Consider the following 22899-nt stretch of genomic DNA (forward strand, 5'->3'; position numbering starts at 1 on the left):
AGCCTGCCCAGCTCCCCCAGAGCCACCGGGGCTGGTTTGTCGCTGCCAGCCTGGCACTGAGCCCTGCAGGGTGAGCACACAACGGGCTCACTCTGCAGCTGGCTCCCAGGGCAGGCTGGCAATCACTCTGCACGGTTTAAAGCTCAGGGTGAATAACCCAGCTCACTGCCCAGGGCTGCTCTGGCAGGTTTCAGTGCTGCTGACAGAGCTGCTCGTGGCCCTCAGGGCTGGTGGGGATGATCTGGTGCTGTTCTGCTTCTGGGCACCACCTCAGCTCCTGATTCCTCTCTCCTTTTCCTCTCACTTCTTATTCTTCATTCTTTGAACACTGTGCTATCTATCTGGGGGATGGTTCCCAGTATGTTTCTCTCAGTATGTGCTGATGAACAGATTCTGTTCCAGATATCTATTCATGTCCTACTCTCATTTTAACTTCAAAATATTCCTCTCCCAGAGGTTTCCTTAGAATAATTTTCCGTACTGTAGAGAATCAGACAGGCTTCATTCTGAAAATCAGCAATGAATTTACAAGAGTGACTCATCAGGTTTTTTAAGCAATAATTTCCATATAAAAGAGGTAAGAACAATAAAAAATTATTTCCCCTTTGCAAGCCTGCAGGTGCAAATAGGAGCAAGAGTTTATGGAAATGTGATTTAATAAACAGATGTTTGTTTTTTTCCTCTAGGTAACCCTCCTGCTACGGGCACAGGAACTTTGCACATCACCTTGGAGGATGTCAATGACAATGTCCCATCCCTTTATCCAACACTGGCAAAAGTTTGTGATGATGCAAAAGATCTCAGGGTAGTGGTTCTAGGAGCATCAGACAAAGACCTTCATCCCAACACAGACCCATTCAAATTTGAGCTCAGCAAGCAATCCGGCCCAGAGAAGTTGTGGAGAATCAACAGGCTCAACAGTAAGGCTGGAACTTGGATTTTTGTGTATTTATTCTTCCCAATTCTCCATCCCAGGGCGCTCTCCCTGAGGCACTGGGGGAATTTAGGAGGGGTTTTGAATGAAAGTTTTGTAGGATGGAAATACCTAAAGCCGCTGCTTTACCCTGAAACTCCTTCTCTTCTGAAACCTGAAACTCCTTCTCTTTTTGTGTTGGCTGAACTTTTGCATTAATCTCTTGTATTGGCTGAATTTTCTTCCCTCTATTTTGCATTAATCAGGGGCTATTAATAACTGATAGTTTTGTGAAGATTACTGCATCTCATGCCACCCAATTGATTTATACAAGGTGCACAAGGCTTTGCTGTAGGACAGCATGGAAGTTTTGCATGGGCTTTAGCAATGCAATTGAAAAACTTCCTAATTTTAAGTATTTAAACTCTTCACAAATAAAATCTCCCAATGCACTGCAACCTTGCACATTTGGTAAGAGGATCATGAGATTGCAGAAGGTTTGCGCATCAAATTGTGGACACAAAGTACAACATTTCTTCATAATGTAATTATTCTTGTTTCTTTTCTGGAATGTTTTATTTTTCTCTGCCACTCTCCAATTTTTAAATTCATGTCATAGCTTTAGAAATATCTAGAGATTGATGTGATGGCTGTACTGGCTGTTCTCTTGGCTATTCTCCAAACATCAAACCACCCCTTTGTCACACCTGAAAGAATTATCACACCCACCTGGGTGCCAGGAGCTGCTGTGGCCTCAGTTCTCCAGGTGGAGAAGATCTGTGGATTTGTAAAGAGCTTTATTTCCCTTCCCTTCCCTTCCCTTCCCTTCCCTTCCCTTCCCTTCCCTTCCCTTCCCTTCCCTTCCCTTCCCTTCCCTTCCCTTCCCTTCCCTTCCCTTCCCTTCCCTTCCCTTCCCTTCCCTTCCCTTCCCTTCCCTTCCCTTCCCTTCCCTTCCCTTCCCTTCCCTTCCCTTCCCTTCCCTTCCCTTCCCTTCCCTTCCCTTCTGTGTTTCAGCAGTTTTTCCCTGTATTTCCCAGCAAGAAGGGTTATTTTTCCTTTGGCAAGTAAATTTATTATTTCTTTTTGTCATTTTGGGGGTGACATGCCCCCAAATGCATTTCATTAGATATTAGCTTGCACAGGCAACTTCTGCCAATAATTTACAGACCAAATAATGTATTTAAATAAAAGGGGTTCTTACAAGTCTTTCTTTTGGTGGGGTTTGGAATAAGTTTGGAATTAGATTTCAGCCATGAAAGAATTTCAGGACTCTCTTTTCCTTCCAATTCAATTATTTTGTTTTTTTTTTTTCTTAGAGTATTCTCATTTTCATCTTGATTTCCATGACTAACTGGCATGTCTGATGTTGCTTGCAGACTCCTTCACTCTCCCAAGCAATTTGGTTAATTGTGCCCTCATCCTTTGCAGATACCCATGCCCAGGTGATCCTGCTGCAGAACCTGAAAAAGGCCAATTACAACATCCCCATCTCAGTGACAGATTCTGGGAAACCTCCTCTGACCAACACCACAGAACTGAGATTACAAGTGTGTACCTGCAAGAAATCCAAAATGGACTGCAGTGCCAGTGATGCTCTCCACATCAGCCTGACCCTAATCCTCCTTTCACTCCTCAGTTTATTTTGTAAGTCTTTTGCTCAGCTCTAAGTAATGAAATGTTGTTTTTCTGCTCATTTGTACCCTGTATCAGAAAACCCTCCAGAGGAGGAGTTAAATTCACAGATTGATATCATAATGCTGGAATTTTGGGTTCTTTTCCCATGAGTGAGAAAGATGGGGGGGAGAGGGATTTTTCATAACCAAAATATATATATATAAATGGATGTCTGATTGTCAAATTAAGAAGTAGAAGCAATAATTTTAAGAGGAATCAAAGGGAACCAGAGCTACCATATGATAAACTGAGAGGTACCAGCTGTAGCAGCAGATTTGTGCAATGCTTGCTTTCATCTCTCCCCACTTGAATTCAATTCAAGCCCAGAAAGAGGAGATTAAAGGTGTTCCTGTAACAATGGCTGCTCTGGGTCACCAGGAAAACGAGGCCTGTCTGCTTCAATCTGTTCCTGCACATAAAATGTGCAAGTGACTGGAACAGGAGGAACCTATTTGAGATTCTGGGCTTAGAACCACCCAGAGCTGATAATCAAATGGCCAGGCTGGCTTGGAGGGCAGAGAAAACTGCCAGGTAAAAGGAATTTCTGCTCTTTATGAGAAAGGAATTTTGTAAATCTCATTTGGAAAGCTTGACTTGAAAGTGGGAAAAAAAAATCCCAGAATGATTCAAAAGTAAGAACTCAATGCCATGGAATGCACAAATTTAAACAGGACATGTCCCTGGGTAGTCCTGTGACAGCTGCCAGCAAACTTTTTGATGCAGTGTTAGTTTTGAATTCCTATCCAAAGGAATAGCTGTATCCCACAACTATGACAGTAAATCTGTTATTTCAGGACTGTTACCTTCATCTTCTATTAACAGAATATATTGTAAAGTGGCTTAAAACCCGAGCCGTGGTGAAAGGCCTTGGATTCTCCAGGAGATAAAATGTGCCACGAGGCAGGGGAGAGGTCAAGGCAGGGATCCCTTCCGCACCTGAGGCTTGCTGTGTGCTTGAGCACACGTCCTGCCCTGTTTCCTTCTCCTTTTATCCCAAAAGCTTGGCATGAAGGTCGTTGTGAGCTGCTAGCAGCTGATGTTTGTGATGCTCTTTGAAGATGAAAAGGACTGTATAAATGCTAAGTGCAAATTCCTGTTCTTAGTCTCAATCAGTGCCATCTACAGGATCTGTTTTGGCTCTGGTTCAGCTGGGCTGGGCTCAGTCTGCTGGAACCAAACGCAAACTTGAGCTGTTAGGGGTAATAAGTTAAAAATATTTGACAGGGTGTGACACCATTGCAGCAGTGATATAAATGTGCAGCCCATTGATTCAAATATATTCCTGTTGCCACTTCATAAATGTTGCTGCTGCTACACTAGGCGTGACTTTCACCACTGGAATTGCTTTCTTATCTGATGTGATTTGCACTTGAACTTTATTTACATTAATTCATCTGCTCAGAATACAAAGGGGTAGAGAAAAGCTTTGTGCTTTGGGAAGTTGCCATTTTCATGTTGGTTCTTTACAGCCCCCACCAAGAAGCCTGATCATTTTCCTTAGGTTGAATTATAAAACCAGTTTTAAGTATTGGAAAGCACTTTTTGAGTTGCTCTTGTTGGCTACAGGTCTTGTCCAGCTCAGCTGTGGGTGGAACACACCCCAAGGGCATCCCAAGGGTATTCCATGGCTGTTCCACCTCTGGAACCATTCCCATCCACGTCTGTGCAAAGCCAGCAAACACCACAACTGCCCTGAGCATTCTGCTCAGGTGTGCACTGCACAGAGACAGAAAGGAAAGGGGCTGGGAGCCAGTTAAAATAATGTGGTTCTGTGTTTGAACTCCTCTGAAATGTGCTGCCATCGCCCCGTTCCCAACTCATTTCCACACACAGATTTTTTATAACTGTGATTAGCTCCATTGCAATGTTTTGTATAGTCCAAATATTTATCAGAGTAATCAAAGATTATGATGCCATAAAAACAAAGAGAACTTTAGTGCTTATTGAACAGATGAAACGTCCCATTTCTAGTGGCAAGTTATGGGTTTAATTTTAGCAAAAGCCCTTACGTGGCTGACTTTGCTCCCAGTGTTTGTATTTTATGAGGCTCTTGTTCCTGGGAGGTAAATCCTTCAGTCAAATGAACTTTGTAACTCATGCCAAAGTATTTCTTTTTGTATTTGACATCTGGTGTGAGGATAGATAGCCCTGTGCAAGAGCTGCTCGTGGTGAAAGAGCCCTGCATGAATATCTTTCCTGTGGAAAACATCTTGGTATTATCATTTAAATGGTGCAATTATTAGCTATACTTAGAATATGTGCCTCCTCAGTAAATCATGAAAGAAGTCAGATGTGGCAGATTTCTGAAGTGTCTGAGCACACAAGTGAAGAGCCTGATTAAAACTGAAATGGATGCAAAACCCAGCAGTTCCTCCCATTCTGGAGACTTCCTACTGTGCTCACTATATTGAGGGATAATGGGATACAGACTGCACACTTGCCCAGAAGCCCCTGGGAAGGGAGACGGAGCTGGAACAAAAAAAAAATTAGGAGTTCCTGGCAGCCAGAAATAGAAAATATGAGATGCCAAAATATATGAGCAGATTTGCACAACAAAACAATGAGGTGGGATTGAAAGATGATGAACGCAAAGTTAATTGGAGCATCTTTGTATGTTTTGTGTTTAACCTAATTTTACTGAGGTCAAGCTGGAATGATGGAGAGGGGACAGGCAGAGGAGTTTCCAAAGTTACAACAGGTAATGGTGACAAATATTGGAAAGGATATTGTCACTTGTCATTAAAGCAGACTCTGTGTTTAAGATGAGACTCCATGTGGTGACATTTTGTCCTCTGTCAGCTTTTCCTTGCCATTACTGGAGACAAGAAAGCACCAAATGTTCAGACAAAATTCAGATTTTAGTAGTTCAGATTGAGGGGAAAAAACATGAAAAAACCATCCTGGGTTCCTGGTCAGGGAGGGAGCAGCAGAAATCAGTTCTTGGATGAAGAGAGTGAGTGAGGAAAGAGAAAATCTGTCTGAGCATGTCTGGGGCTGCTCTGGGATTGTCCCTGAGTGCTGCAGTGATTCCAGGTGACACAGCCAACCCTGCTCTGCTCAGAACTCAGCTACAAAAGGGATCCTCACCACCAGATTCACAAACAGGCTCCTCAGCATCTACAGCATCCCACAAGGGTGAGGGAGGGCAAAGCAAAACAAGCCAAAAACAAATTTGTGCATATTTGTGCACAAAATCTGCCCCAAGCCCTGTGGGATACTGAGAAAGAACCACTGTGGCTGGCAGAACTAAGCTTTAGATCTATTACAAATTATTGATAGTATTATTAGTATTTAAAGGGGTATTTGGATTCTGGGCTTTTGATTTTATAATAACTATTTCATTTAATTGCATAATCATAGAATGGTAATTGCATTTCATATCTTCTTTTATATTCTACCAACATAAAAGACCACGTTAGATTCAAATGTGTGGAATGAAGGGAATAAAAGGCACAATGGTTGTGTCACTAATATTGTACTTAAATTTCCTTGTTATGAAAAGACTGGGATTTGAACTTCATGTTGAAAAAACCCAATTTTTTATCTGTTTTTACTATCAACCATGAATAAGAAGCTTTATTTTGTTCACCTGACCAATGGACCACAAAGCTGCAAGTTGACTTAAGCTGAAATAAGTGAAAACTTCCATTATTCTGAACAGAAAGTGAGGTGCCAGACAAGGGGGAAGTGCTGCCTTAAAGAAATTAAATAAGCTGGAGGTCTCTACATTGCAATTAATTTGTTAAAGTCAGGGTGAAAGGCCTCAGGTATGTTTGAAAAACAGAGACTGGCACAGAGATATCTGTGTTGCAATTGCAAAAAAAGCCTTAGAGATGCCCTTGAATTTAATTTCCTAGTAATTTCCACAAACTTTTCCTATTTAGTATTGGCTGTCCCTCTCTATATTGGGGGTTTTTTTCTGATTTGAGGAATAAAGGTACGGGGCCAATAGAGAAAATACAGGTGGCTTTTTTTATCCCTTGAAAATGATGTGTTTATTATTAAACAACTACAAAACAAAACAAAAAAAATACCCAAAAAACACCCCAAAAAATGCAAAAAAATGAATTACATGAAGCTGGTGGGTTTGAATTTCCACGGATCAGGACAGGCAGAGTTAATCCTGCAGTGTTATCTCTCGCCCAGCTCATTTTTCAAAGCCACAGCAGCCCCTGTATCTCTTGTTTACCCCGTGTTATTTGTGCAGGAACATCAAATGGCTGAAAAGTGAAGCAGAGCATTCCTGAAAGGCACCAGAACGAGACAAATCAGAGCAGGTTCCAAATGGAACAGACCTTTCAGGTCACTGCTCTTTCCATTCCCTCTGCAGATTTGTTACCTGCACATTCCCACTTTTCAGCCTTTATTTTGAATTTCTTGGCTGAGTTTTAAACTGTCAGGTTGGTTTTTTTTTTTTCCTTCAGGACTCAACAATTGGGTTTTTTCCAGTAGAGTTTTTGGGTTTTCCCAAGAAAAAAAGGAAAAAGTTCATCCCTGTTCCATCCAGTTCCAGAGGAAGGGTTCCCAATAGGTGAATTTGCTAAAACAAACACTTCTTGTTTCTTTGTTTTGTTGGTTGGGTTTGGTTGTTCTCTTTTTATATTTTAGGTTGTTTTAGCACACTTCAGTCTTCTACAGCAATTTTCTACTTTTCAGAGCAGTTTATTTTAAAATAAATTTTTAAAAATCAGTTTAATTAAAAATATTAAGGAAGTCTGCAAGATATATTTTCCCATTTCTGAGAAATCAAATATCCCTATTTTGGCTAGAATTGCAGAAACTATTAAAACTGGAGAGTTTTGCTGTGAAAGGTGCTTTATTGAGGGGGTTATTTGGATTTTATTTATTTTTGCACTGCTCTAATTTGAGTTGCCTTCTCTTGCTAGACCACAACCATGTAGGTACCTAAAATATCACCTAAATTTTGCTCTCCAAGAAATCGGAGATTGCTGATATTTAGTGAGTTCCAGTGATGTAAATCTCACCTCCCAAACCAAACAACACCAGCAATATCCACTATCACTCACTGCCTTTTTACAGATGCTTTGGTCCACATTAATATTATTGTTTTTGCAGCTAAATATCACTGAAATAGATGCTTTCTCAAGTGCCTGTATGAGAAAAACGCCATTTTTATTTGGGTTGATTTCTAAGGAAAGGATGGTTTGAGGTTAAGAGACTGCTTCAATTTGAGCCAGCCTTGATTTGAATCTCAATTTTGACACAGAGCTGTGTCCATTCTTCTGATTTCACTGCAGGTTTTTTCCAGTCCTGCAACATATTGTGCAGTTTGGGAGCCCACCTAAAATTAATGGGGCTTGAAATGGCCCAGAAATCCATATGGACGTCCATAATTGGGGACAGGATGTTTGTACACCAGACAAGACAAATAGAAATGCCCCCAAATTACACATCAGCATATTGAAATGTGCTCAATAACACTGCATTTGATGGAGTCAATTAGGTGGGAAATGGCATTTTGCACACATTTGAAACCATCCAAACATGATGCAGGAGAGCAGAGGTGAGCAGAGGGGGCGGTTTGGGAGATGTGTGTTTGGAATGCAGAAGGGAGCAAATGCAGCTCCTTCCCCAGGAGCTGCAGTGTTATTGCTGATGGTCATTCTGGAGGATGAAAGGGACATTCAGAGAGATTGGTTTGATGGCCCATTTAGTGCTGGGAATCCAAGTGAACGCTTTTATGTTTTCATTTTCTCAACAGTGCTCCACAGTAATTGTTGGGACATAATATTTTGTGTTTCTTCTCTGAACAACTTCTTAAAGCCACATAAATATTGAATTTCAGATAGTTATGGTCAGGATTGCTCTGGAGTGGCCCATGATTAAAAACTGGCACTGAATACATGACCAGTTGAAGTATTTTTTCCTGCCATTAATGGTCACTGTACATTGTGAGATGTTTGTTTCTTTTCACTATGTCTACCCTTGGCTATTTTCCCTACAACAATTTTTCCTATTCCTTTTATATTTTTCCCTTTATAACATCCAGATAACTCAATGTAAACAGCTTTGTGTTCAGATTTGGGCAGGATATTAAAGATTAGGAGGAGATTTGTGGTGCCTGAAGGTTTGATGCTGCTGCCTTTGCTTCTGCAATACCCAGTGGATACTTACAAAGCCTTTTAAAGGGCCATTAATGTTTGGAGTGTTTTAGATGAGATCTTAAAGCCTCACTTTATCAATATAATTAATTGGGATAGGTCATTAGTTGGTCCTTAGGTAAGTGCCACTTTAGGAGCAATTCTTCAAAAAATTTGAAATGAGCAGGTGTTGATACCAACAGTTTGGTTTTTCTAATTTTGGATTTTCTAGTTGTTTTTTTTTTCCTTTTCTGTGGCTTCTAATCATAATCCTTCACTCTGGTTTTTATTCTTACTCAACAAGGATTTCTTCAGATGATTAATTTAGGATTTCAAGCTGGGTTTAGTCTGTACCTACAGATCTGAATGTGTCTGGATTGTTCATGTTCTGCTTATTTAAAACTGCTGGTAACCTGTGCAGTGCTGCTGTGGGAGATGAGATCTGAGTGCCTGAGCAGCTTCCAGCCCTTTAAAAGGTTGGCTCCCTGCTACAGCTGATGCATTTCATTTTCAGCATCCCTATGAAAAAAAAAAAAGAGCAGACTTGTTCAGTGCTGCCATTTCCAAGCTGTACTTATGCATTTCACTTGTTGAATATTTTCAAGCATTCCATTCCATTTATCAGATTAGAGCATGGGGAAATATCCAGGCAGGCTGCAGGCAGCCTCCTCTGCAATTGTTTAGTTTTGACAGCAGTGAAAAATGAAGGAAGCATTTATTCCCTATTGCTCAAATGAAGGCAACACTGCTTTGACAAAGTATCCAACTGAAATTCACATCAGTTTAAAAAAAAAATAATAATGGAGCACATCTTGGCTTTTCTGCCCCAAAACTCCCCCTCTCCCAGTGAGATTCTTCACCTCCCTGGAGAACAGGAATTGTATTAGAAAATGGTTTTTATTTGATAAACCCAGGGAAGCACATGGCTCTGAATTTCTAAGCAAGGACAGTCGGAATTTTGCTTCGTCTGAGCAACGTTTCTTTCAGAAAATGTTTATTTTATTCACTTGTTAGGAACAGCTCATTACACAGGGAGTGTGTGTGAGTACCTGACAGGAAAGAGGGGAGGCACAAACAAGGATTCAGCACTGCCCTTGCCAGGGTCAGAAGAAAGAGCACTTTGGTTTCCTCCAGCCCTGTTTGGGATCTGCCACTGCAGTCTCCTAATAAAAAATATAATAAATTTTATATATATATATATATATATATATATATATATATATATATATATATATATATATATATATATAGATATATATAGATATAGATATAGATATATAGATATATAGATATATAGATATAAAATATATATATAAAATATATATATAATTTATATATATTATATAATAATTATATATTTAATTTTTATATATAATATATAAAATATATTTTTATTATTTATAATAATGAAATATATATAATATATATAGAATATATTTATTATATATATATATATAAAAAATATATATTTATTTATTTTTATATATTTAATATTTTATATTTATATATTTATATTTTTATATAATACATTGAATATTATAGATTGATTATTATTTATTATATATTCTATATTATATTCTATATTTATGTATTATATGTTATATAACTATACTAAATATAATTATAAAAATAGTTATATAATATTATATATTATAAATTAGTTATCTAGAATTATATAAATAATTATATATAATAAAAATAAAATTGGTTATCTAATATTATATATATTATATAACTCTATTATATAATAATATCAATATATTTTATATATTGATATATTTCTATATATTAACATTAATTAATATGATACAAATAAATGTATTATAATAAATTAGCAGAGTGAGAGCCACTAATTCTGGTGTCCCGCGGGTGAAATGACCTCAGCAGGGGAAATGTGTCCCCAGTGCCAGCTGGGGATTTGGGGCTGGCACATTTCCCCTCCCTGCCACTCTGGGCTGATTTCAGAGCCCCTGGCAGAGTTTCAGCTCTGCAGTCAAACCCTGGCACTGATTTATCAGGGCCCACCAAAGCTCTGAGGGCAATTATGAGCCTCTCATTTCACACAGTGCTTCTCCCGTCCTTAACAGGATAATTTCAAATAATTTCTCACTTAAATGAGAAACAAATTGTGTGTGATGGTATAAACTGCAGATTTTCAGGATAAACTAATTTACTTTTGGAGTCTCTGTAAACTTTTCCCTAAGGTGTTGTGGCCAGTGAGATCAGCAGTTTGTTCTGGCTGATATTAAACCCAGATTTCTTAATTGCAGGAATGAAAACACAGGGAATCTGTCTGGGAATAGTCCTTAAAATTCAATGAGATTTTGGGGGAAATTTATAATAATTTATAGGCACACTATGAAACTCCTGCAGTTGAAACCTTCCTGTGACAGATCAACCAGTGATGCACATGAAAATAATTTATATTTTTCAAAGTTCTACATGGAGGCTAAATAATAACTATGCCTCTAATTAATGACCTTTCCTAGATGGTAAATCCAGGAAAGAAGTACCTGGATGTTGATTAGCTGCCTAATCAGAAGCACAGAGCTGATCTCTTCCATCACTTTTGTTACCTCTTTAGCATTACTGAGGTTTCAATAAAGTCCATGATGTAATGTAGCCTTTTAATTATGCCAGATTAATGTAATATTTCTGATGAAAGGGTAATTGAAAGAAATGGAGCGTGCATGAGCTGAACTCCAAACTCCAGCTGTGTTAACTCTCTTCTTTTAGTGGGAATTAAAGGATGAATGCATTTTGGGTAAGGCTCATTCCTGTACACAGGGTCAGCAAGAAACTTAAATGCCTTTAATTTTTATGAGGTTTTAACTGCAGTGTAGAAGCAGAGTCTGTGAAATAGAGGGTGATCTTGGGCTCATAAAGAGCACATCTTTCAAAGGCTTTTAATTACTCAGGTTAGACCTGTTTCTTTAAAACAAGCAGGGAACTGAGTCACTAATGTAATGTAAATAAGTTCAGAGAAAGCTCTGGCTGCAGCAGGGAAAGCTGGGGGGCACCAAAGCATTTTCTGAGGTCAGAAGTTCTGCAAACCCCACTGGTGGCTGGCTGGAGGGAAGGGCTCTGCTGGAATGGGAGCTCTCGGCAGCCTGGACCTCGGGGAATGAATTTACATCCCACCAGTTGCTTCTTCCCTGGAATGCAGATCATGAAATCTTTGTCTTAAATTCTGTGTATCTTTTTCTCCATTTTCTTCTGTTTTGTGGCTGAACATGAGGAGAAAACCTTGGGTTAGCCCAGTGTGACAGAGGCAGGGAGATGTCTCTGCAGTCATTGAAGATGCCAGCATTAGGAACTTGGGCTGAATTAGGTAAATTGCACCTTTTCAAAAGAAATCAACTTTTGAAACTCTAATTCAGAGCTTTCCTGTGGAGTTGGCCACCATCATCAACTCCAAGTACAGCCAGTAGACCTTGGTTGAGTAGAAAGAAGGGTTTTTTCCATCTAATTTTCCATGTCATGAGTCTCCCTACCCTGACCTGTGCACTTAGACCTGTATCCCCACAGTATAATTATTTTTAATAATGCTATTAGTACATTAGATCCAGACAAATTCCAACAATGTTTGTCAGTTTTCTTGACCAGCAGATCAAAATCTTCACTTCCAAACTTTCCTGATGCCAACAGCCACCAGCTGCTGGTGAGAAGGTTCTGTGGCTTTCTTATCTGAGCCCATTGACAGAAATGCAATAATTCAGAAACGCATGGCAGTAACCCTGTCTTTGTCACTGCTGTGGATCTTTAAGGTCTCTCCCAACCCAGTCATTCTGTGAATTCTGTGGATTCTGTGCTTTCTCACCGTTATCTCAGAAAGAACAAGGCTGAATGTGTCTCAAGTATCAAAGAGGTAAAACTGTGAGATAAAATTGGTGAAGATCACATTAGAGACTGAAATGAGAGAGGTTTCTGGAGAAATACATTCTCTACAGCTGTGCTTAGTGCTGCTGGATAACCAAAGGGAAAGGTGGAAGTGACAAAATAAGAATAAAAATTCCCTTCCCACCCTTGTGGCTTGAGTGCTTTGGGCAGCAAATCACTCATTGTAGGTAATTTCTGTCAAATTACGTCTAAAACAACACAGGGTGGGTAATAATCCCTGAGTGCTGAAGCCAGATATAGAGACAGAGCTGATAGAAAGAAAATAAAATAATTACTAGGCCTAATTATCATTAGTGTGCAGATCTAAACCTGCCAGGCATAGGCTTACCAGGGAATTAAGTTCTTAAAAGAAATAGTTCTCATTGATCAGCAAATGTGCTCCCTGCATGCATTATTTGCACATTTTATACTCACAATATTCCTTAAATACTAATAAATTTTATGAGCTATTGCCAGCTGCAAACTATAAATTATCTGTGCTATAAAATACATAATAATGTATTTTATTTAATTAAAAAAAAAAACTAAAAACCAATGCAACCCCATCAAAGTGAGTGGAAAAGTCACCAGGTGAGCTGGGGCTCAAATAAGAAGTAGATTCTAAAATTTGGCTCTGTGTGAACATTTCTGGAAGTTTCATTTGTTCCTTTTTTATGGGGACAATAAATAAAAAGAAAAGCCAACAAGAAAACTACAATTCCTACACAAGAAACAATAATGAACACTGGAAATCCAACTGGGAGAACAGAGAGATTTCAAATATGGACCAGAGGCTCAGAGATCCCCAGTGAGTTTGCAACAGAGCGGTTGTGTTGGTTTCAATGATTTCCTCACATTCAGGTTGAGTTTTCCAGGCAATACTTTGGTTTTCCTTGATTGGGAATAAACATTGAGTTTTCCAGGCAAGACTTTAGTTATCTTGGGTTGGGGATAAACATTGAGTTTTCCAGACAATACTTTGGTTATCCATGTTTGGGAATAAACATTGAGTTTTCCAGACAATACTTTGGTTATCCCTGCTTGAGGATAAACATTGAGTTTTCCAGGCAATACCTTGGTTATCTTTGATTGAGGATAAACATTACATTTTCCAGGCAATACTTTGGTTATCCTTGATTGAGGATAAACATTGAATTTCCCAGTCAATACTTTGGTTATCTTTGATTCCTGTAGATTTTGTGTTAAGGGAGTTACTGGCCAGGATGTTTATCCAATTAACACCTTACATGACCTTATCAGACTCTTTGTAGAAACTAAATTTGTAACTGACACTTGTTATTAACCACAGAAAATAAAAGACTGATGCTCTCTAGGACAGAACAATTTGCAATCAATTTTGTGTGCAACAGAAAGAACAAAGATAAATTTGATCTTGCATATTCTTACTTACCAAAGGTTGTCTACTGGAACTTCACAGATCATAATTTTGAGTGTTGAATCTGATTTCCAGAAGCAAAAACTATTTCTTTAAATAATCCACCTGTGCAAAAGTTTCTCCTTTTCTGCTCAATAATTATTATTAAATAAAAATTGTTATACTTTGGGGGGGTATAGGTCTAAGTGCACAGTTCAGGGTAGGGAGACTCATGACATAAAAAATTAGATGGAAAAAACCCTTCTTTCTACTCAGTCACCATTCATGGCTGTGAAATTGGAATAATTCTTTTCACACAAGGCTTAGCTGAATTCTGAGTAGTCCTGGCACCCTCTGCCAATGCCAGGGGTTTGTGGAAGTGCCAGCAGATGTTGGGACACAGCTTTTTGTGGAAGGGGCCCAGGTTTCTCTGAACACACCTGAGGGGTGTGAATGAGAGGAAAACCAGGGAATTCCTGCAGGGAAAATCCAGGAATGCCCAGGGGGAAAGAGGCAGGGAAGGAGCCACAGCCACAGAGGTTTTGTCCAAGTGGCAGAGCAGGAAAATGCTCTGTGGAGCACAGGGCTGGCAGGAGATGAGCACACAGCAGCTCAGTTTGTCAGGGGCTCAGGAAAGATGCTGCAAAGCTGCTAAGTGAGAGCCTGGTAGGGGATTTAGCTCTTTGAATGGCTACAAAAAGCCCTTTGGGACAACCTGTGAGAGAGAATCCTCCAGACTGACATAACCTAAATATACAGAGCTAGAAAGGAGATTCCATGACAAAAAACCTCCTCTGATTTGTTTGTGCTTTCAGGCTTGAACAAGAGGCAGGATGATGGGGTTGTCCTGAGTAATCAAAGAAGGGAGAGCTTTAGGGGGAAGGTTTAAGAGCTGAGTTGTAGCTGTGCAGAGCTGTCGGGAAAACATCCAAAAGTTATCAGAGCTAGAGGCTGACATCTGAGACTAAATGGAAAAGTGGGAAAAGAGAGTAAGAGCTCTGAACTGTCAGCAACAATGTCATTGCTGAGCAGGAAAGGATGGTGGCACTGAGAAGGGGAAGAAACCAAAGTGAGGGGAAAAAGGTTTGCTAAAAAAATAAACTGGAGGAATGAGACCAAAGGAGAGGCTGGAGAAGTGATTAGAGAAATCATGGTTAAACTATAGGAGGAGATAGTCCCAGGAGCCAAGGGAGCATCATTTTCAGGCATGTGATTAAATGGATTAAAAGCAAGGAAGAATGGAGCTGAGAAGAAATTTCAGTGAAAGAAAATCTGGGCAGGGATTGCAGAGCTTTGAGGTGAAAGGAGGCAGGAATGGGCAGAGACATCTGGGGTAACAGGGAGGGTCAAAAACTCCTTGTGAGAGACAAACTGGCCTTCAATAGATACAAAAATAGCAAAGGAGAAAGAGACATAATTAAAGCTGAACTAACTAGTTTTTGTACATCCCACAATGCGAACGAAAGGTTCACACACATTCATTATGCCTGTCAATATAATGTAAAATATACAAGCTTTTCTTCAGGTGTGCACATAAATCACAAACCCTGCCCCTTATTTACAGGCTGTGGGTGAAGCAGCTCAGTGGCTGCTGCGCTTGGTGGGGAATTGATAAATTCTGTGCTGACAGATTTCTCTGGTGAGGTCCCAGCCTGTGCATTGCACACAAACCCAGCGCCACAGCTGCTGCCCATTCATCATGGCCAAGTGCCTGTCCCAGGCAGGGAGACCCCCAAGGATCTCCCAAGGATTCAGAGCAGCTCCATCCATCCCAGAGCAGGGTCAGCTCCTTTGAGGCAGGATTAAGCAAATGCCCTTTAAGGACACTAAGCTTCATTGGGGTCTGGAAATGCTATTTTCCAGGTTGTCTGCGAGAGCAGAGTCTCAAATTCTTTCTTTTCACCACCCAGGAGATCAGGTTGTTTATGAGAATTTAGTTCTAGCTGGCATCCCTAATCCAAATATATCCAGACTTTGGCAGTCACGACCATAAATCTCCTATATGTGAGTCTGGATCCTGATTTTGTGGCCAGACCTTTTCTTTCAGCAGCAGGATAGTAATCCACGTGCCAAGCAATTCCAGATTTTGTCCTGTTTGGAAATCTCAGTTAAACTTCTCACTCAGTGAGCCCCATCCACCAGCACCTCTGTGGATTTCTTACCCTTAATTTGCTTTATTTACCTTTGTTTAGCAGAACTGAGGCACTGCAGGGAAGGGGCAGGCAGTGTTGGCATCCAGGTGCCTGCATTGCTGCAGAATTCAATATTGACATCAGTTCAAAGGATAGAAAGAAAGAAACAGATAAAACAAAACAGCCTTATCAATAATTAAATTAAATTTGATTTGCCCTAAAAGGCAAACAGATCATTAAAATTTTTAAAGGGCACAAACCAGCATCTAACATTGACCATTACATTTCTGTGGTGGTGACAAAACTACCAATATTGCAATATTGCAATCTTTGAAGTGCACAGATGCAATAAATATCAGACAAACATTTGTTGACTGAGTTTTGCTGTGTCATTCCCTTGGTTTTATAGGCTGAGTGTGAGCTACAGCTGATGTGAGATTTGCTCCTGAATTCTCCTTTCTGAATTTCTTTACTGCCTTGGTATTATCAGGGTGTCCATCTAAAACAGAATTCAAGTGCCACATTCACTTTATTTCATAGAAACCCCACATAAAAGCCTTATATTTATGTAGCAACATTAATATGATACGCCAGGCCTTTTATTCCCTTTTATTCACAAACTATAAAGCTCCATTAGAGTGTTATATTATTATATTTTTATATATACTATACTATAATATACCATAATATAATATAATATAATATAATATAATATAATATAATATAATATAATATAATATAATATAATATAATATAATATAATACAATATAACTATAATAAAACTATAATAATATAAAAACTATAATAAAACTATAATAATATAATATATATAATCTACATATATTTTATAACAGTATTATATAATAGTGTTATTATATTATTGTTCTATTATTCTCTTGTTATTATAAATTATATATATTATATTATTATATATTATAATATAATATATACATTATATTTTTCAAAAACAATATTTTTTGTTTGCTGTTTGCTTGCCAGGGTGTGCAGGGAGGGAGGGGCTGGCATTTCCTTGGGCACAAATGGAACTGATGGAGGTGCCCAAGGGGGGAATCAGCTCCTGGCTCAGGATTTATCCTCTCCCCACATTTTCCAGAACTGCACCACAAAGGTCTCTGACTGCCCCACATGACATTTTGGGCTTTCCTCTTGGAGATTTCTGCACTCACAATTAATTGTTTTCTGGGTCCAGATAATCGATATTTAACTATTGGCAATGTTCATGCACCCAGCCAGCAATTTGTCTGGGGGGAAATAAACACCAAACCCTTGAAGATGCTGTGATTTGCATGGCAATACTCACTCCCATCTCCTCCTTTAGGTCTGTAAGAATTCTGCCATTTGAAGCTGTCCTACCGAGTTGCCACGGCAACGAGAAGAAAAAAAAGGAAAGAAAACCCCATCAGCTCTGAAGATTGCAGTTTACAAGGACTGTTCTTCACTCCTCGGCCTCAGTTGCTCCAGTTTAGTTTGCAATCTCACTCAATCTGTCCAACTGTACTTTGGTGTTCGACAGCCTCCACCCCGCTGCCCTTTGGCCCTGGATTCCTCCTGCAGGACACAAGGTTTACTCAAAATTTACTCTGAATGTTAAAAGACCATGACATCCAAACCCCCACCTTGGGGTGAGCAGAAAAAAAGAGAAAAAAAAAAAAAAAACAACACCACAAAACCAGATTGACTCAATTTTTTTTCTATCTGTTGACTTGTTGCTATTCAACTGTTCAGAAAATATTTTGTCTGTGGGTTAGTATTTGTATATGTATGAGTGTATGTATATATATATATTTATATAGAGAGAAGAGTTATACCACAGGTTTAGCTTTTATAAAATGTTCATCTGGAGGGTGAGAGAAGGGAGGGAGCAGAAGAACAACGCCACAGGTGAATGGGAGCTGTGCCAGCGTGGCTAAACCTGCTGTGTGTGCTGCCCAGAGCAACAGAGAGCCCCTGGCCCTTGTCGCACCTCAGGGTCAGCCGAGGAGAAACGCAAATCCCAGGGCTTGTTCCTGCTCTGAGCTGCTCTCCCTGCCCCAGGGGAGCTGGGCCTGCAGGAGCAGCCAGGTGAGAGCAGCTCTTCCTGATCTGAGAGGCCAAAGGGCTGAAATGTTGGCTGGCGCAGGTGACAAAATGTTTTTATCAGCTCTGCAGGTGAGAAGCTGATCCAACAGCAACGCCCAGAGCTTGGCAGAGCACTGATCTGTGCCAGAAATACCCTCACAACCACACCAGTCCATCCTTTTGGAGATATATATATACATACATACACACGTACACACAGTCAAGAGTAACGAGAGCATTTCTTTGTGTGTGTAAACTTACCACACCTGTTTGCAGACAGGGGAAAAAAGGGTGTTTGTTCTCTATGAATATGGATCCTTTTTTTATTCTGTGAGCATGTAAGGTCAAGAAAAAACAAACAAACAAAAAAATCCTTCTAACTGTATGAAGATGATCATCTTGTTAATAAACTGTAAATGATCCATCAAAGCTCACACCAAATTTTTATAAAATTAACACAAAAAAGTATACTAGTGACAGACTGTGGCTTTTATTAGAGCTTGGCAGTAACTAGGGTAAGGTAAGTGTCTTAGAATATTTTAATAAACTTGCTTATTTAAAGTTTAAACAAGAAAGCTTCCTTATGCAATAGAACTTTGCAGCTGCACTCTTTAGTTAGCATTTTTACAGTAATTATGGCTCATACTCGATGGCATCCTTACTACAGTGAGGGTATGAGCATACCTTCCACACCACATCTATGGTTCAATAGTAAAGATTTTTGGAAGCATTAAAAATAAGTCCAGACATACATTTAGTTTCCCATAATGCTACACTAGGTATTAAATGTGTGTTGGTGGTTAAAATTTGCTGTACAATAGCTTTTCTCCAAGTTCCTGTATTATACCAAATAAGAAACAGGTTTTATTTTTCTTCCTTCCTTTTTTTTTTTTTAATCAAAAGGAGTAATAACAACAGACAGAGGAAAAATGAGTTTGTGTTGTGAGCTTTCCTAACCTTGTAGATTTCTTGATAAGATATGAGCTGCCTTCAGAGCAGTTTTTCTCTTCCAGCTTAACTCTTGCAGTCCTGACCGAGTGAGATCTCTTGTGTCACCCAGGTGGCACTTGGGGGTCACTGGGAGCTGGCCAAGGCCCCCAGGAGTGGCTCTGGCAGCTCCAGGCATCCATCCCAGCAGGAATTGCCTGATCCCAACCCTTGTCATGGGCACACTCCTGGCCCTCTCTCCCTGCCCATGCCTTGTATGGATCCCTCACTGCTGCTTTGCCATCAACAATCACATCTTTTTTATTAAAAAAATATATATATATATATATATTATTTTCAAGCAAATTTTTTTTTTCCAAAAGGAACAATTTATCTACTGTATGGCACCTCTGGAATTCCAACGTGTATGTTCAATGAATGCACCCAAAGATATTCTGCACCCTGTGCTTTCAGCTACAGAACCTCTATCTTGAATAAAGGAAATTATATTACCCTGCCCCACAAATACTCTTTTCTACTTGCTTTTTTCGTCTCTCCACCCAGCCAAACCCACCTCTGGAAAGACCCCCCTTGACTTTGGTGTCATTTCTGTCAAATGCCAGGAAAATCTGCCCTTCCCTGCTTTACCCCCAGGCTCACAGAGCGTTTGGTGAACCATCCCAAGGGCAGCCAAGTGAGCAGCAAAGAGAAAGCTCTTCTGCCTGGAGCTCCACAGCAAGGGGAAGACTCTTCCTACACCATGTGCCCAAGGAAAAGATCTTTCTTCTTGGATCCACTGCAGAATTTGGTGTGCAGAGAGGTCAGAGCCTGGCTGGAGCTCTGACCTGAGCTGCATCCAAGCCTCCATCCCCATTTTCCCTTTATTTCTGCTCCCACATTAAAGCCTCCCAGCCTCTCCCAAGTGTCCCAGCTCCATCCCAGCCATGCCAGGAGAAGATGAAGCTGCCATTTCATGTTTCTGCCCATTGAACACAGACTGTGGCACGTTCATGGTGTGACTCAAGCGAGGAACCACAGCAGAATCTGAATTTTCCTACCTGGACAAAGGGTGTCACCTCTGGCTCAAAAACCAATGTCCATTTCCTGCAACAAAGGAACAACTATGATTTATCCATTTTCCTACAATATCATGAAAAAGCAGAAGATTTACAAAATTGGTTGTATTATTTTCAAATAGTTGATTCTGTTTAACATTAATTCAGCTTAAATAATTGATTGAACATTAATTCAAGTTTGCTGTTTTATAACACGCCCCTTATTCCTACCCAGCTGTTTTAGCCCCACCAACAGTTATTTCAGTCTGTGTTTGTAGGTACATAAATTCTGTCTGGAGTTGGAAAGGCAGTGAACTTGTTGATTATAATTTTGTAACATGCACAAAACTTTTTATTTGTTAAAGTCATTTCACTTGGAAAGGCTCCGTGCTGTTGAAACAAAAATTGGGAATAACAATCAGCGAGAGGGGTTTATTAGCAAGGGAAAGGTCTCATTTTTGGTGTGCTTGCTATCTGAACCCTGGTCTGTGCTCCTGGTGTGTGCTTTTCCCCTGTGCCTGTGTGCATTTATTAATGTTCATTTTGCTCAGAGTAAAAATAAGGAAAAAGAGCTGAATTTCCTGCTGGGTGTGGAGGAAGATGAGATGAGGCGAGGGTGGAACTCTGGTGGCAGAGTCCCTGAGCCCTGCTCTCATCATGCTGGGAGTCAAACAGCAGCTCCATCACCAGGACTGGGTTCAGTTCATCATATTCAGGTGGAATTTCCCTCCCCACCTCTGGCTTTTTGCTGCTGGCTGTGAACAGTGGAGCTGCAATGTTTGTCACAGGATTGCTGAGTGCTCACACCCTATCAAGCCTGGGGTTTGCCACGTCCAGCCACCCACAGGTGCCCTTCCTGACCACCTGGAGGGGTCTACCAGAACAATTTGGTTTAACCTTTATTTCAAACGGATGGGGTCAAATGATTCATTCTGTTCTCTTGCATAGTCATTTTTTAGATTACTATAATGCAAATCTCATTTATTAAATTATGGACTTACAAGCAGTTTGTAGGGCCCTATCTTTAAATGCCTTATCACTACAAAAAGACATCTACTATACTGACAACTTTTGTCTTTCCTTTGCAAAGGCCTCTTGTCTGAAACACTGAGAAAGCTGCCAATTTTCCTCTCAAATGTTATTAATCCGCTCAGAGCAGAATTCTGCACACAAATAATTTTAATAACTTACAAAGGCTAAGTTGCTTTTGGAATAGGTTTAAAAATGTCTTATTTAATTTTAAAAAAAATTATATTAAAGTCTCATTGGCTGGAGACCACCAAGTCTAAAACAAAACTCTGCTCCTGTCTTGCCTTTATTGCATCTCTAGAAACTGTTGTCTGAGATCCAACCCAATGCTAACACAAAGAAAAATAAAATAACAATTACTTCCTTGCAGCTAACTCTGTGCTCTTCAGCAGTCACATGCAGTGCACATCAGTAATTATTATTACAGATATTCCCTTCGGAGCAGACAGAGCTGAGTTTTACAGCACATGAGGCACTGGCTGCCCTTCCTGCCTCCCCCCAGCACACTTTGGGTTGGTCCCAGTGGGATGGATGCATCCCCCACTCCCAGAGGAAGGTTTCTGGTTGCACAACTGCTATGTGTGTATATATGTAGATATATAGAGATATACACATATAAATATATATATATTATATATGCAGGTGGAAGGAGATGGATACGACACGGGGGATTTGGAATAAGCAGTTTAATTCATGAGATAAGGGACAGCATGGGCTGCATGTAGTGAACCAGTCTGATTTAAAGCAAATTAAAAGGGCAAAAAGCCCACACAGCAAACCCCAGGCTTATCTCAACTCTCCTGTTGTATTTCTGCCTCCCTGGGCTGTCCCCTCGTACCACAATTCCATCAGCTGAAGACATGCATCATTGTTTTCTGCCTCATTTTCAGTTGTCTGTGGACCAGCAGGTCACAGGAGTGCAAAGGGAAGGGTTTAGAGCCAGAATTCCTCGTTCCTGAGCTTTCAGTGGGACAGTGTGGGACATTGCTGAGCTTCCTGTGGGACAGCTGGTTGGGAAACTTCCATCGAGCCTTGAGCACTGCACTCCCCTCTGCATCAGCAAGGCTGCACTCGGAGATTTGGGGTGAAATAAATGTAATCCAGAGCCAGGCTGGGTGCACACAGCCCTGCCTGAGGAATAAATCCGTGTCTGGGGGGCTGAGATGGGGAACTGAGCACAATGAGTTGTGTTGTCACTGCCATTTCAGCCAGAACCCTCCTTAAAACCACACCTACCCCAAACAACCTCTGTCCCCTGAAGTTACCATCAAGATTATTTTTTAATTTTTTTTTCCCATTTTTGTTAGTCCAAGCAAGGAGGAAAACATTTTGTTTGATTTTCAAGATGCTTAATTCAGCTGCTTTTCCAGTTAATCATTCCTTTGGGCCCTAGTTGCTGAATCGCTTGCTGTTTCTGAGGTGTAAATAAACATTTTGATTTATGATGTGGTTGCAAAGAAACTTGTAATTTATTTGTGAAATGCTCAAATAAAGGATGTATGGGCTTTTACCTTCTGTCTGGACCTAGACCTTGCCTCAGGAAGGGAGGGCCACAAAAGGACCTCCAGACTGGCAAAGGAATGGAACCACCTGTGCCAAACATCAGAAACCCCAGGATGTTCATAGGGAAGGAGGAAAATTGCAGCCTTTACGTGGTTTGAGAACGAGAATCATGAGCTTGGAGAGGTAAATAGAATCACTGAGAATGGTTTGGGTTGGGAGGGACCTAAAAAA

General features: G+C 40.1%; 1 protein-coding gene across 2 annotated transcripts in view; it reads left to right on the forward strand.

Annotated features, from left to right (window-relative positions):
• CDH13 (cadherin 13) overlaps positions 1-22675 on the forward strand; it is a 441709-nt gene extending 419034 nt beyond the window's left edge. The window contains exons 12-14 of one of the 2 annotated variants that reach the window (XM_058034103.1): positions 687-920; positions 2342-2557; positions 17415-22675. In XM_058034103.1, coding sequence (XP_057890086.1) covers positions 687-920; positions 2342-2557; positions 17415-17422 — 458 coding nt within the window. In that variant the 3' untranslated portion in view covers positions 17423-22675. Of the gene's footprint in view, positions 1-686; positions 921-2341; positions 2581-17414 lie in introns of those variants that run through there. The other variant, XM_058034102.1, reaches the window with a different exon arrangement.
• Positions 22676-22899: the final 224 nt, after the last annotated feature.

Source organism: Melospiza georgiana, chromosome 14 (genome assembly GCF_028018845.1).
Source record: "Melospiza georgiana isolate bMelGeo1 chromosome 14, bMelGeo1.pri, whole genome shotgun sequence".
Classification (NCBI taxonomy): Eukaryota; Metazoa; Chordata; class Aves; order Passeriformes; family Passerellidae; genus Melospiza; species Melospiza georgiana.